At 51.3% G+C, this 15,627-nt stretch overlaps 1 protein-coding gene across 1 annotated transcript in view; it reads right to left on the bottom strand.

Moving 5' to 3' along the window:
- FUOM (fucose mutarotase) overlaps nt 1-15,627 on the bottom strand; it is a 43,322-nt gene that overhangs the window by 25,370 nt on the left and 2,325 nt on the right. Inside the window, exons 2-4 of the mRNA XM_029061533.2 lie at nt 9,453-9,521; nt 3,939-4,009; nt 1,499-1,597 (exon numbers count right to left, since the gene is read on the bottom strand). Coding sequence (XP_028917366.1) covers nt 1,499-1,597; nt 3,939-4,009; nt 9,453-9,521 — 239 coding nt within the window. The remainder of the gene's footprint in view (nt 1-1,498; nt 1,598-3,938; nt 4,010-9,452; nt 9,522-15,627) is intronic.

Here is a 15,627-nt window from a genome sequence, read left to right as displayed (position 1 = left end):
ATTATGGGCAGGGGACGTGTCTGCTTATTCTCTTGCTTGTTCTCTCCCAAGAGCTTAGAACAGTGCTCTAAACACAGTAAGCGTTCAATAAACACCACTGATTGATTGATTGATTGATTGCAGGACAGACTTTTAGCTTCTGAGACACCTCCGAGAAGCAATAAGGAAATTTCCATTCTGCACCCAAACGTAAAGTTAGACAACTTTTGGTCCTGAGCAGGACTCTGAATGACAAAGCAGCTCACTCCACTGGCTGAAGGTGAAAATGATCCTGAACCAAATTACCTTGACTTCTACCTACATAATCTTTAAATGCAACTAAACTGGGACTGGGAAACAGAGCAGAAGATCAGAAAAGCAGCGTCGCCCTACGGAAAGAACACAGGACTGGGAATCAATGAGACCCAGCTCTGCCGCTGCCTATTGAGTGATCTTGGACAAGTCACCTAACTTCTCTAAGCCTAAATTTCCTCAAATGTAAAATAGGGATGAAATACCTGTTCTCTCTCTCTCAGTGCTCTCTTTTTTTTTAGAGCCAGACATTTAAGTGCCACACACTGTAGAAAATGCCGAGGCAGATATAAGATAATAAGGTTAGACACAGTCCATGTCCCACTTGGGGCTGACGGTCTAAATCGCCACTTTCAGATGAGGTGACTGAGGCCCGGAGAAGTGAAGTGACTTGCTCAAGGTCCTACAGCAGGACACGTGGAGGAGCTGAGATTAGAATTCAGTTCTCCTGACCCCCAAGACCGGGCTTTTTCCACTAGGCCACGTTTCTTCCTCCACTGAGTTCTTTCCCCTCATAGACTGAACCCCAGTAGGATAGGAGATGTATTTGATATGTTTGTCTTCTATCTACCCCAGTGGTTAACAGTTAATATATACCACAATTATTTTATTCAGAACTGGGATAGATTAAGGACAGAACGGATGCAGTCCCTGAGCCACCTGGGGAAACAAATACTTGCTCTCCATTTTACAGATGAGAAAACTGGGGCCCAGAGAGATTCAGTGACTTGCTCAAGGTCACTCAGCCAGAAAGTGGAAAGCAGCTTGACTTAGTGGATCGAGCACGGGCCTGGGAATCGGAAGGACCTGGGTTCTACTCCCAGCTCCGCCGCGTGCCTGCTGTGTGACCTGGGCAAATCACTTTGCTTCTCTGTGCCCAGTTCCCGCATCTGGAAAATGGGGATTAAGACCAGAAGTCCCATGTGGGACATGAACAATGTCCAACCTGATCATCTTGCAAGTACCCCAGGGCTTAGCATAGCATTCGGGACTGAGTAAATGCTTAACAGGTACCATAAAAAAAAAACAAAACCAAACCCCAAAAAAGCAGTCCTCACCTATAAGGCCATTCAGTTGCCTCAATGTCTCTGCCCCTGCCTTGAGGGGTCTGTGCCTTTGTCCTTCGCCAGCCCCCTGCCCGCCCCCTCCCCGATCCCATCACCCCCATCGCCAGGTAAAGAGCGTCTTGTCGTACGCTGGGGCTTACATTGCATCCGGCCTGGGAAAGGAGCATCTGAAACTCTGTCCACACAGGTGTCGTGAGACCCTTGGCCTTATCTCCCTCCACCAGGTCCATGACGGTTGCCTGCAGGGGGAGAGGAAGATCAGTCGATCAATTGCATTTATTGAGCGCTCTATGCAGAACCCTGTACTAAGCGTTTGGGAGAATACAACAGAATCGGCAGACACGTTCCCTGCCCACAACAAGATTACAGTCTAGAGCGGGAGGCAGGCGTGAATTTAAATAAATTATGGCCATGTAGATAAGTTCTGTCTCTGTTGCCGAACTGTAATGATAACGTTGGTATTTGTTAAGCGCTCACTATGTGCAGAGCACTGTTCTAAGCGCTGGGGTAGATACAGGGTCATCAGGTTGTCCCACGTGAGGCTCACGGTCTTCATCCCCATTTTCCAGATGAGGTAACTGAGGCACAGGGAAGTGAAGTGACTTGCCCACAGTCACACATCTGACGGGTGGCAGAGCCAGGATTCGAACCCATGACCTCTGACTCCCAAGCCCGGGCTCTTGCCCCTGAGCCATGCTGCTTCCCATAATTGTACTTTCCAAGAGCTGAGTACTGTGCTCAGTAAATACAACTGACTGAACGTGGGGCTGAGGGAGGGGCAGAGAAGGGGACCAGATTCAAGCGCAAAGGTGACGCAAATGGCAGTAGGAGAAGACGAAAGGAGGGCTTAGTCAGGGAAGCCTCTCGGAGGAGATGCGCCCTCAATAATTCATGATCTCAATAGTGCCCAGATGAGAGTGTAAGCCCGTTGAGGGCAGGGATTCTCTCTCTTTATTGCTGAATTGTACTTTTCAAGGGCTTAGTCCAGTGCTCTGCACATGGAAAGCGCTCAATAAATACGATTGAAAGAATGAATGATTGAATTCCGAAGGCAGATGCATTGTATACGTGACACGTGAAGCTGCCGTCTCACATCTGTCTCCCCCCGTCTAGACTGTGAGCTCACCGTGGGCAGGCAATGTCACCGCTTACTGCCCCGAGTGCTTAGTACAGTGCTCTGCACACAGAAAGCGTTCCATAATTACAAGTGAATGAATCCCCTAGCAGACGAGCCCCAGGATGGGGCCCAGGAGGGAGGCCCAAGAGGTCCGATTAAGGGAAGAGATACAATCCCTGCCCTCAAGAAGCTGAAGTCTAATTATCTTCCACCTTCTGTCCGGGCCAGGCCTGAGGAGGTTTGGGGGAGGGACCAGAAGCCGGGGGATGAGAAGCAGTGCGGCCTATTGGACAGACAGCACCGACCTGGGAGCCAGGAGGACCCGGGTTCTAATCCTGGCTGTGTCACTTGTCCGCCGTGTGACCTTGGGCACGACACTTCTCTGGGCTCAGTTACCTCACCTGAAAAATGAGGATGAAAACCGCGAGCTCCATGTGGGACGTGGACTGTGTCCAACCGGATTATCTAGTATCTACCCCAGCGCTTAGTACAGTGCCTGGCACAGGGTAAACGCTTAACAGATACCATAAAAAAATTCAATATGCTCAATGGCATTTATTGAGCACTTACTGTGTACTCTGCTCCTTCCTTTATCTGAATTTTATTTTAGTGTGTCTCTCCAACTAGACCAAAAACTCCCTGGAGGTAGGGATCATGCCTACCAACTCTATTAATAATAATGATGATAATAACAATAATAAGTATGATGGCATTAGTAAAAGGCTTGCTACGTGCCAGGCACTGTACTAAGCACTGGGGTGGATACAAACAAATTAGGTTGGACACAGTTCCTGTCCCACTTGGGGCTCACAGCCTCAATTCCCATTTTACAGATGAGGCAATTGAGCCCCAGAGACATGAAGCGACTTGCTCAAGGTCACACAGAATAATAATAATAATGTTGGTATTTGTTAAGCGCTTACTATGTGCAGAGCACTGTTCTAAGCGTTGGGGTAGATACAGGGTAATCAGGTTGTCCCTCGTGAGGCTCAGAGTTAATCTCCATTTTACAGATGAGGGAACTGAGGCACAGAGACGTTAAGTGACTCGCCCACAGTCACACAGCTGACAAGTGACAGAGCTGGGATTCAAACTCATGACCTCTGACTCCCAAGCCCGGGCTCTTTCCACTGAGCCACGCTGCGACAAGGGGCGGAGTGGGGATTAGAATTCACGAACTTCTGACTCCCGGGTCCACGCTCTTTCCACTGCGCCATGTTGATTCTCCAAGCACTAGTACGGTGCTCTGCACAGAGGAAGCGCTCAATAAATACCACCGATTGGAAGTTGTTGGATCTGAAAGCACGAGGGGGTGAGGGGCAGACGCCCGTCCCTGGAGCTGGGGACGGGGGTCCCAGAGAGTCACCGCTGCCCACTGGGCTGGACCCTCGGTGACTCCTGAAGGGCACCTGCTCAAGTCAGGGCTGAAGCTAAGCCCATATCGTCTGCCCAGCAATTCTCACCGGACTGTCCACGTACGTGTCCAGGGGCAGCAGCTTCAAAATGGCTTCCAGGAGCTGAGGGACGCCCACTCCTACAGTCACAAAAATAGAGATGCCTCAGTAATCCCCTTCCTCCTCCTCCTCCTCCCCTCCTCTACCAAGCACTCAGTACAGTGTCCTGCACACAGTCTTGTCTTGTTTTATGCTGCCTGGTCGTCTCCGACCCGTAGCGACTCCGTGGACACGTCTCTCCCAGAAGGCCCCACCTCCATCTGCAGTCGGTCCGGTAGTGGATCCAGAGAGCTTTCTTGGTAAAAATCCGGAAGCGGTTTACCATCTTCTCCTTCGGCACAGGCGACTCGAGTCTCCGCCCTCGACTCTCTTCCGTGCCACCGCTGCCCAGCACGGGGGAGTTTGGACTCGTAGCCGACGGCCCGCCGCTCGCTAGCCACTGACCAAGCTAGGAATGGAATGGACGGGCCTCTGCTTCACTCTCCCTCCCTTAGTTGAAACTGGTGGAGCACAGGAAACCCTCCAGGAGCACTAATTAATAATAATAATAATAATAATAATAGTGGTATTTGTTAAGCGCTTACTCTGTGCCAGGCATCGTTCTAAGCACTGGGGTAGAAACAAGGTAATCAGGGTGTCCCACGTGGGACTCACCGTCATAATCCCCATTTTACAGGTAAGGTCGCCGAGGCCCAGAAAAGTGAAATGACTTGCCCAGAGTCACACGACTGATAAGTGGAGGAGCCAGGAGTAGAACTCACAACCTTTAACTCCCAAGAAGCCAGGCTCTTTCCACTATGCCACGCTGCTTTTCTTATTGTGTGCAGAGCACTGTAGTATGTGCCTGGGACGGTACGAAGCAGCACGGTGTAGTAGTAAGAGCCCAGGCTTGGAGTCGGAGGATGTGTGTTCTAATCCCCGTTCGGCCACTCGTCTGCCGTGGACAAGTCACTTCACTTCTCTAGGCCTCAGTTACTTCATCTGTAAAATGGGGATTAAGACAGTGAGTCCCACGTGGGACAGGGACTGTGTCCAACCCGATTAGCCTGTATCTACCCCAACGCTTACAATAGTGCATGGCACACGGTAAGCACTTATCAAATATCCTAATTACTATCAATTATTATTATGACATACAATGTCCCCTCTCGCCTTGATGACCATTTCAGCTGCCAGGACTCGGAGGCCCGAAAGGAGGAGCAGTGTTTGCTCTTGTGCATTTGGGCGTCGGAAAGCCGCCTGGGCGGGCAGCCATCTGTCTCAGACCGTGTGCGTTTATTTTTAATGCCCTGCTCTTGGCCAAATGTCCCATTTTTTCCCTGGATGGATTCCGGAGTATCATTTCATTTTGATAACGTGGCGTCAGCGTGACACTCTGACAATCGGAACTGGGTCAGGTCACTCTCCCTCTCACCTCTGACACCATGGAAATCTCAAGAAGGACCGACCCATAATTAATAAAAATAATAATAAAAATTATTATTTTTTAAGAAGGGTATTTTTTAAGCACTTACTATGTGCCAGGCATTGTGCTAAGCGCTGGGGGGGGATACAAGCAAATCGGGTTGGACAGGGTCCCTGTCCCAGATGGGGCTCCCAGTCTCAATCCCCATTTCACAGATGAGGGAACTGAGGCGCTGAGAAGTCAAGTGACTTGCCCGAGGTCCTACAGCAGATTACAGGGAGTAGAACTCATGGCCGAAATGTACTTTCCAACCGCTCAGTTACAGTGCTCTGCACACAGTAAGCGCTCAATAAATACAACTGAATGAATGATCTTCTGACTCCCAGGCCCGTGCTCTATCCGCTAACCTACCCTGACTTCCGGAGTTGAGGGTGGCCTGCGGGACAGGCTGATCCCAGAATAATAACTGGAATTTGTTGAGCACTTACTCTGTGCCAAGCACCGCGCGAAACGCTGGGGAAGGGACAAGACAATCCGGGCAGGCGCCGTGCCTGACCGCCACGAAGCTTCCAATCGAAGGGGGAGGTAGAACAGTTACTGCCTCCTCATTTTGCAGGTGAGGAAACCGAGGCACGGGGAAGCGAAGTGAATCGCCCCAGGTCACTCGGCAATTGAAGCGTGGCAGAGCTGGGATTAAAACCCAGGTCCTCTGACTCCCCAACGGGCGGTCTTCCCACCTGGCCCGGTGGATAGACCGTGCTGGAAGTCCGAAAGAAGGACACGGGTTCCAATCCCGACTCTGCCACCTACCTATCTGCTGTGTGACCTCGGTCAAGTGACTCACCTTCCCTGTGCCTCAGTTACCTTGGGAATTACGACTATGAGCCACGTGTGGAAAATGGACTGTGTTCAACCTCGTATCTAACCCAGCGTTTAGTACGGTGCCCAGCACATAGTAAGAGCTTAATAAATACCGTACAAAAAATTAGCCATGCTGCTGGAGTCTAACGGGATTTTATCCCCAGCAACTTGGCAATCTTCATTCTTTTCTTTTTTTTTAATGCTATTCGTTCAGCACAGGGTAGGTAAAAGCTAATCAGGGTTGGATGCAGTCCGTGGATCACACGGGGCTCACAGTCATTCATTCATTCATTCATTCATTCAATAGTATTTATTGAGCGCTTACTATGTGCAGAGCACTGTACTAAGCGCTTGGGATGAACAAGTCGGCAACAGATAGAGACGGTCCCTGCCGTTTGACGGGCTTACAGTCTGATCGGGGGAGACGGACAGACGAGAACAATGGCACTAAACAGCGTCAAGGGGAAGAACATCTCATAAAAACCGATGGCAACTAAATAGAATCGAGGCGATGTACAATTCATTAACAAAATAAATAGGGTAACGAAAATATATACAGTCGAGCGGACGAGTACGGTGCTGTGGGGATGGGAAGGGAGAGGTGGAGGAGCAGAGGGAAAAGGGGAAAATGAGGCTTTAGCTGCGGAGAGGTAAAGGGGGGATGGCAGAGGGAGTAGAGGGGGAAGAGGAGCTCAGTCTGGGAACGCCTCTCGGAGGAGGTGATTTTTAAGTAAGGTTTTGAAGAGGGAAAGAGAATCAGTTTGGCGGAGGTGAGGAGGGAGGGCGTTCCAGGACCGCGGGAGGACGTGACCCGGGGGTCGACGGCGGGATAGGCGAGACCGAGGGACGGCGAGGAGGTGGGCGGCGGAGGAGCGGAGCGTGCGGGGTGGGCGGTAGAAAGAGAGGAGGAGAGGTAGGAAGGGGCAAGGTGATGGAGAGCCTTGAAGCCTAGAGTGAGGAGTTTTTGTTTGGAGCGGAGGTCGACGGGCAACCACTGGAGTTGTTTAAGAAGGGGAGTGACAGGCCCAGATCGTCTCTGCAGGAAGATGAGCCGGGCAGCGGAGTGAAGAATAGACCGGAGCGGGGCGAGAGAGGAGGAAGGGAGGTCAGAGAGAAGGCTGACACGGTAGTCTAGCCGGGATATAACGAGAGCCCGTAACAGTAAGGTAGCCGTCTGGGTGGAGAGGAAAGGGCGGATCTTGGCGATATTGTAGAGGTGAAACCGGCAGGTCTCGGTAACGGATAGGATGTGTGGGGTGAACGAGAGGGACGAGTCAAGGATGACACCGAGATTGCGGGCCTGCGGGACGGGAAGGATGGTCGTGCCATCCACGGTGATGGAGAAGTCTGGGAGCGGACCGGGCTTGGGAGGGAAGATGAGGAGCTCAGTCTCGCTCATGTTGAGTTTTAGGCGGCGGGCCGACATCCAGGTGGAGACGTCCCGGAGGCGGGAGGAGATGCGAGCCCGAAGGGAGGGGGAGAGGACAGGGGCGGAGATGTAGATCTGCGTGTCATCTGCGTAGAGATGGTAGTCAAAGCCGTGAGAGCGGATGAGTTCACCGAGGGAGTGAGTGTAAATGGAGAACGGAAGAGGGCCAAGAACTGACCCTTGAGGAACTCCAACAGTTAAAGGATGGGAGGGGGAGGAGGCTCCGGCGTAGGAGACCGAGAATGATCGGCCAGAGAGGTGAGAGGAGAACCAGGAGAGGACAGAGTCCGTGAAGCCGAGGTGAGATAAGGTATGGAGGAGGAGAGGATGGTCGACGGTGTCAAAGGCAGCAGAGAGGTCAAGGAGGATCAGAATGGAGTAGGAGCCATTGGATTTGGCAAGAAGGAGGTCATGGGTGACCTTAGAGAGAGCAGTCTCGGTAGAGTGGAGGGGAGCAGTCTTCATTCCTATTTTACAGATGGGGTAGCTGAGGCCCAGAGAGGTTCAATGGCTTGCCCGGGGTCACCCAGCAGACGAGCGGTGGAGCCGGCGTTAGAACTCGGGTCCTTCTGACTCCCAGGCCCGTGCTCTAACCGTTAGGCCGCGCCGCTTCTCCACCGGGTTTTGAACATCACCACAGCGCTGGTGACGGAAGACCATCTCCAGGCTGGAAGGGACCACGGGAGGGAACCAGGTGTAGCCACCTGCCTCTGGGGAGGACCACCCCGAATCAGCCAGTCAGGCAGTCGTATTTCCTGAGCGCTTACCGGGTGCAGAGCACTGTACTAAGCACTTGGGAGAGTATAATAGAGCAATAAACAGACACATCCCCTGCCCACAGTGAGCTGACAGTTAGAGAAGCAGCGTGGCTAAGTGGAAAGAGCACGGGTTTTGGAGTCAGAGGTCATGGGTTCGAATCCCGGCTCTGCCACGTGTCAGCTGTGTGACTGTGGGCAAGTCACTTAACTTCCCTGTGCCTCAGTTACCGCATCTGTAAAATGGGGATTAAGACTGTGAGCCCCACGTGGGACAACCTGATTCCCCTGTGTCTACCCCAGCGCTTAGAACAGTGCTCTGCACATAGCAAGCGCTTAACAAATACCAACATTATCATTATTATTATTATTATTAGAGGGGGAGACAGACATTAATAGAAATAAATAAATGACAAAGATGGGCAAATAGGAGCATAAATGGTGTGGGGCTGGGAGGGGGGATTCATTCGATCGTATTTATTGAGCGCTTACTATGTGCAGAGCACTGTACTAAGCTCTTGGAATGTACAATTCGGTAACAGATAGAGACAATCCCTGCCCACTGACGGGCTTACAGTCTAATCGGGGGAGACGGACGGACAAAAACAATAGCAATAAATAGAATAAGTAGATGAATAATGGGAGCAAGTCAGGGCGATGCAGAAGGGAGTGGGGGAAGAGGAAAGGAGGGCTTAGTCAGGGAAGGCCTCTTGGAGGAGATGGGCCTCCGATAAGGCTTTGAAGCTTCTGGTGGGAGAGGCGAGAACGAGAAAGAGAGCGGGGAGAGGGAGGAGGCGTCTGCCGGATTTGCGGAAGGAGGGCGTTCCAGGCCAGAGGCAGGACGTGGGCAAGGGGTCGGCGGTGAGATAGATGAGATCGAGGTAGAGTGAGGCTGGCATGAGAGGAGTGAAGTGTGCGGGCTGGGTTGTAGCAGGAGAGGAGTGAGTTGAGGTAGGAGGGGGCAAAGGGAGGGATCTGGTGAAAATCTACCCCGCATACGAGACACCCTCCCGCCAGAGCCGAGTCGAAGACCAAGGGGCTGCCGGCCGGTCGGCGGCAGCCCCGGGACTCACCGTCCGCTCGGATTTCCACTGGGCCACACTGGCACACGGAGGACGTGGGGAAGTTGGCATCTGCGAGAACTGGACACGACGGAAACTGTTAGATCTCTATCACCGTCGTCGCCGTCCAGGGCGATCCAAGTTCATCCCGAACTCCGAACCCTGATGGACACTGAACTAACGCGCCGTTTGCCGTCTGGGCGGCGGCCCAAACGAACGGCTTGAGTTACAGCAGGGGATTTCTTTAGGGATAAGGAAGAAGTTTTGGTCCATAAACGTGTCTACCAACTCTGCTACATCATACTCTCCCAACCGCTTAGTCCAGTGCTCTCTGCACATATTAAGTACTCAATAATTGTCATTGATTAATAAGAAGAAGAAGAAGAAAAAGAAGAATTATGGTATCTGTTAAGCACTTACTATGTGCCAGGCACTGCTCTAAGCGGTGGGATAGATACAAGATAATTAGGTCGGACACAATCCCCTTTTTACAGATGAGGGAACTGAGGCACACAGAAGGGAAGTGACTTGCCCCAGGTGACACAGCAGACGATTGGCCTATCTGGGATTAGAACCCATGACCTTCTGATTCCCAGACCCATGCTCTATCCACTAGGCCACGCTGCTTCTCGTGCTGTTTATCAATCTTATTTAATTGATGAGGATAACTGAACAGTGAAGAAAATGGGTGTGTTCTCCCTCCCACCGCCCTCTCTCCTTTTCCCTTTGCCTCCTCCTCTCCCTTTCTCCCTCCCCTTTGTCTTCTTTTCCTTTTACGGTATTTGTTAAGCCCTTTGTCTGTGCTGGGCACTGTACTACGCATTGGGGTAGATACAAGCTAATCAGATTGGACACCGTCCGTGTCCCACCTGGGGCTCACAGTCTTAATTCCCATTTTACGGATGAGGTGACTGAGGCGCAGAGAAGTTAAATAATAATAATAATGATAATAATAACTGTGGTACTCGTTAAGCGCTTACTGTGGGCCAGGCACTGTATTAAGCGCTGGGGGGAAACAAGCAAATTAGGTTGGACACAAGCCCTGTGCCACATGGGGCTCACAGTCTTAATCCCCATTTTACAGATGAGGTCACCGAGGCGCTCTACGAATCCACTACCAGAACGACGGCAGATGGAGAACGGGGCGTTGCGGGAGAGATGTATCCGTGGTGTCGCTAAGGGTCGGAAACCACTCGACGGCATAAGACAAGACACCTGAGATACAGAGTTGTAAAGTGACTTGCCCAAGGTTACACAGCAGACAAGCGGCGGAGTCAGGATTAGAACCCACAACCTTCTGACTCCCAGGCCTCGTGCTCCATCTGCTACGCCATGCTGCTTCTAAATGACTTGCCCAAGGTCATACAACAGACAAGTGGCAGAGTCAGGATTATAATCCAGGCCCTCTGCCTCCCAGGCCTGTGTTTGATGTACTAGGAAGCAGCGTGGCTCAGTGGAAAGAGCCCGGGCTTCGGAGTCAGAGGTCATGGGTTCGACTCCCGGCTCTGCCACTTGTCAGCTCTGTGACTGTGGGCAAGTCACTTCACTTCTCTGGGCCTCAGTTACCTCATCTGTAAAATGGAAATTATCTGTGAGCCTCACGTGGGACAACCTGATTACCCTGTATCTCCCCCAGCGCTTAGAACAGTGCTCTGTGCATAGTAAGCGCTTAACAAATACCAACATTATTATTATTATTATTATTAGGCCACACTGCTACTCTCCGTTTTTCTCTCTCTCCCTCTCCCTCTCCCCTTCTCCTTTCCCCTCACACTCCCCATCCATCCGTCACACAGCACTTTAATCCAATTGCATTTATGAGTGCTTACTTTGTGCAGAGCACTGTGCTAACTTCACTTCCCTGGGCCTCAGTTACCTCATCTGTAAAATGGGGATTAACTGTGAGCCTCACGTGGGACAGCCTGATGACCCTGTGTCCACCCCAGCGCTTAGAACAGTGCTCGGCACATAGTAAGCGCTTAACAAATACCAACATAATAATTATTATAATGTATTTATTAAAATTAATGCCTGTCTCCCCTTCTAGACTGTAAGTTTCCCAAGACAAAATGATTTCCCTGGGATGGGGGGGGGGGGGGACCCTTTACCTCCCCACCTGTCCCCAACCCCACCACACACACACACACACACACACACACACACACACACAGAGAGAGTCTAGACCCTCAGTCCTTCAACAGGGCTAGAAAAATCCCCTTTTCAGGCCACTTCACTAACTAATAATAATGTTGGTATTTGTTAAGCGCTTTACTATGTGCAGAGCACTGTTCTAGGCGCTGGGGTAGATACAGGGTAATCAGGTTGTCCCACGTGAGGCTCACAGTCTTAATCCCCATTGTACAGATGAGTAACTGAGGCACAGAGAAGTTGAGACTTGCCCACAGTCACCCAGCTGACAAGTGGCAGAGCAGGGATTCGAACCCATGACCTCTGACTCCCAAGCCCGGACTCGTTCCACTGAGCCACCCTGCTTCTCTGAGAACTTCTAACTACTGAGAAGGACAAAAGCCAGTGCAGCCTCCAATAAGGAAATACGGTTCTTCTGGAAAAGAAATCCAGAAAGCTAAAAGACCAAGCAGGAGAAGTAGGAGACAGAAAAAAATCACCCCAGCTCGAGATTTTCCTCACGCTCTCTTTCCTCACACTCTCACCTGATCCCTGGCCAGGATCCAGAGTTATCTAGCACAGGCCACATCAGAAATTTAAAGCGCTTAGTACGGCGCTCTGCACGCAGTAAGCGCTTAATAAATACGATTGAATAAATAGAAATCAAAAGCAGGGCCCGCTCGTATTCTTTTATTCCCTCCTGTTGCCGACTGTCATCGGACGTACTGTCAGAGCCCGTTTACCTCGGTCCACAAGGAAAGGGTTGGAACCGTTCCGCATGCTCAACAATATTTCTTTGAACTGATGCATTTCAACAACATCAAGACTATTTATCGAGCACCTGCTGAGTGCAGACCGCTGTACTAAACCCTTGGGAGGGTAGAAGAGAGGCAAAATATATCTCTCTGCCCTCAAGAAACTTACAATTTAATGGGAGAGAGTGAAAAATATTCACAAATAGGGGGAGCAAGGGGAAGAGCAAGGATAAAAAGGGAGTAAATTCAAATGCTGCTAGCTGGGTGAATTCGCTGAACATTCAGTGAAATTTATCTATGTTCATAAGTACTGAGGATGGTAATAAAATACGGGCCTGGGAGTCAGAGGATCTGGGTTCTAATCCCCGCTCTGCCACTTGTTTGCTTTGTGACCTTGCCTTCACTTCTCTGTGCTTCCGTTTCCTCATCCATAAAATGAGGATTAAATCCTACTTCTTCCTTGTTAAGACCGTGAGCCCCATTAGGGCAGGGATTAGATCCAACGTGATTATCATCTATCTACTCCAGTGCTCAAGACATGGTAAGCCCTTAATAAATACCATAATAATTATGACTGCTATTATTATTATTATTATTTATTTATATTAATGTCTGCCTCCCGCTCCCCTCTCCTTATGGGCAGAGAATTCATTCATTCAATTCATTCGTTCATTCAATAGTATTTATTGAGCACTTACTATGTGCAGAGCACTGTACTAAGCGCTTGGGATGAACAAGTCGGCAACAGATAGAGACGGTCCCTGCCGTTTGACGGGCTCACGGTCTAATCGGGGGAGACGGACAGACGAGAACGATGGCGATAGATAGAGTCGAGGGGAAGGACATAGTGTACTCTCCCAGGGGCTGAGTATGGTGCTTTGCACAAAGTAAATGCTCAATAAATATGATTAATAATCTTTATTAATATTATTACCATTAAGATTGATGATGATGATGATGATGATGATGATGGTATTCTCTAAGCACTTACTACGTGTGCAGGAACTGTACCAAGTGCTGGGGTGGATACAAGCAAATCGGGTTGGACACAGTCCCTGACCCAAGTGGGTCTCATAGTGTCAACCCCCATTTTACAGAATAAAGTAACGGAGGCCCAGACAAGGGAAGTGACTTGCCCAAGGTCGCGTAGCGGACAAGCGGCAGAGCCGGGATCAGAAGCCATGACCTTGGGACTCCCGGGCCCGTATTCTATCCACTAAGCCATGCAGCTTCTAAGAAAAGGGTGATTGCAGGGTTGGCATGACTTGGATTTGGTGAATAAAATAAGTAATGTTGGTATTTGTTAAGCGCTTACTATGTGCCGAGCACCGTCCTAAGCGCTGGGATAGGTACAGGGTAATCAGGTTGTCCCACGCGAGGCTCCCAGTCTTCATCCCCATTTTTACAGATGAGGTAGCCGAGGCACCGAGAAGTGAAGTGACTTGCCCCAAGCCCTCCCCTTGCTCTGGAGCCACTGAAACCCCCAACTCCTGGTCTATAGAAACGCTGAGTTGCACCCATAAATGGTAATAATAATTCTGGTACGTGTTAACTGCTTGCAGCGTGCCAAGCCCTGTACAAAGCACTGGGGTAGATACAAGATGATCGGGTCCCACGTGCGGCTTACGATGTCCGTAGGCAGGAGAACGGGCAGTGAATCTCCATTTTAGAGATGAGGGGACTGAGGCCCCGAGAAATGAGGTGACTTGCCCAAGGTCACCCAGCAGGTACGCGAAGGAGTCCGGATTAGAAGCCAGGTGCTCTGACTTCCAGGCCCGGGATCTCGTCACTAATGATAATAAGAATGTTGGTATTCGTTAAGCGCTTACTATGTGCAGAGCACTGTTCTAAGCGCTGGGGGAGGTACAGGGTCATCAGGTTGGCCCACGGGAGGCTCACAGTTAATCCCCATTTTACAGACGAGGGAACTGAGGCCCAGAGAAGTGAAGTGACTCGCCCACGGTCACCCAGCTGCCGAGTGGCGGAGCCGGGATTCGAACCCACGACCGGCTCTTTCCACTGAGCCACGCCGCTTCTCTAGGCCTCGCTGCTCGGCCGAGGACCCCGGCAGCGGGAGCCGAGGCGGAGAGAGGATCGGGCCGAAAATAAAAAAAAAAAAGGACATCAACGTGTCCACTCGCGGGTCGGTGCCGGACAGGGGACGGACCGGCCAAAAATGACGCTGCCCGGTGTGAAACCGGAGGACCGGGCACCCGGGAAATGGGCCCTTTTTCTCTCCATCCAAACTGCTACCGAGTTAATCCAATCCCTTATCCTATCCTGCCTTGATTACTGCAGCAGCCTCCTTGCTGACCTCCCTGCCTCCTCTCTCTCCTCACTCCAAACCACACTTCGCTCTGCTGCCCGGACCATTTTTCCCCCCAAATGCTCAGTCCATGTCTCCCCCCTCCTCAAGACCCTCCGGGGGTTGCCCATCCACCTCTGCATCGACCAGAAACTCCTCACCACTGGCTTCAAAGCACTTGCCCCCTCCTGCCTCACCTCGCTGCTCTCCTACGACGACCCGGCCCATAAACGTGGTTCCCCTAATGCCTCCAACCTCCTCACTGTACCTCCATCTCAGCCATCTCGCCGCCAACCCCCGTCCCGTGCCCCGCTTCTGGCCCGGAACGCCCTCCCTCCTCAAATCCGATCGACAGTGACTCCCCGCTTCGGAGCCTGATTGAAGGCCCGTCTCCTGAGAAGCAGCGTGGCTCAGTGGAAAGAGCCCGGGCTTGGAAGTCAGAGGTCAAGCGTTCGAATCCCGGCTCGGCCACTTGGCAGCTGTGTGACTGTGGGCGAGTCACTTCACTTCTCTGGGCCTCAGTCGCCTCATCTGGAAAATGGGGATTAACTGTGAGCCTCACGTGGGACGACCCGATTACCCTCTGTCTACCCCTGCGCTTAGAACAGTGCTCTGCACATAGTAAGCGCTTAGCAAATACCAACACTATCTCCTCCAAGAGGCCTTCCCTCAATCCCTCTTTTCCTCATCTCCCACTCCCTTCCGCGTCACCCGGACTCGCTCCCTCTATTCATCCCCTCTCCCAACCCCACCCCGCTTATGTCCATATCTCCCATTTATTTATTTCTATCCATGTCTTCCCCTCTAGACCGTAAGCTCGTTGCGGGCAGGCAACGTGTCGCTTTGTTATATTGTACTCTCCCGAGCGCTCAGTACCCTGCTCTGCACCGAGTAAGAGCCCAATAAATATGATTCAATGAATGAATGAGAACGTGGGAGCTGTGATTGGGCCTCAGGGAGCGGCTGAAAAATCACTGTTATATTGTACTCTCCCGAGCGC

The sequence above is a fragment of the Ornithorhynchus anatinus genome, chromosome 3 (assembly GCF_004115215.2).
Source record: "Ornithorhynchus anatinus isolate Pmale09 chromosome 3, mOrnAna1.pri.v4, whole genome shotgun sequence".
NCBI classification, from domain to species: Eukaryota; Metazoa; Chordata; class Mammalia; order Monotremata; family Ornithorhynchidae; genus Ornithorhynchus; species Ornithorhynchus anatinus.
The sequence above is the reverse complement of the archived record's forward strand: the minus strand, read 5'-3'. Positions and strand labels throughout refer to the sequence as shown.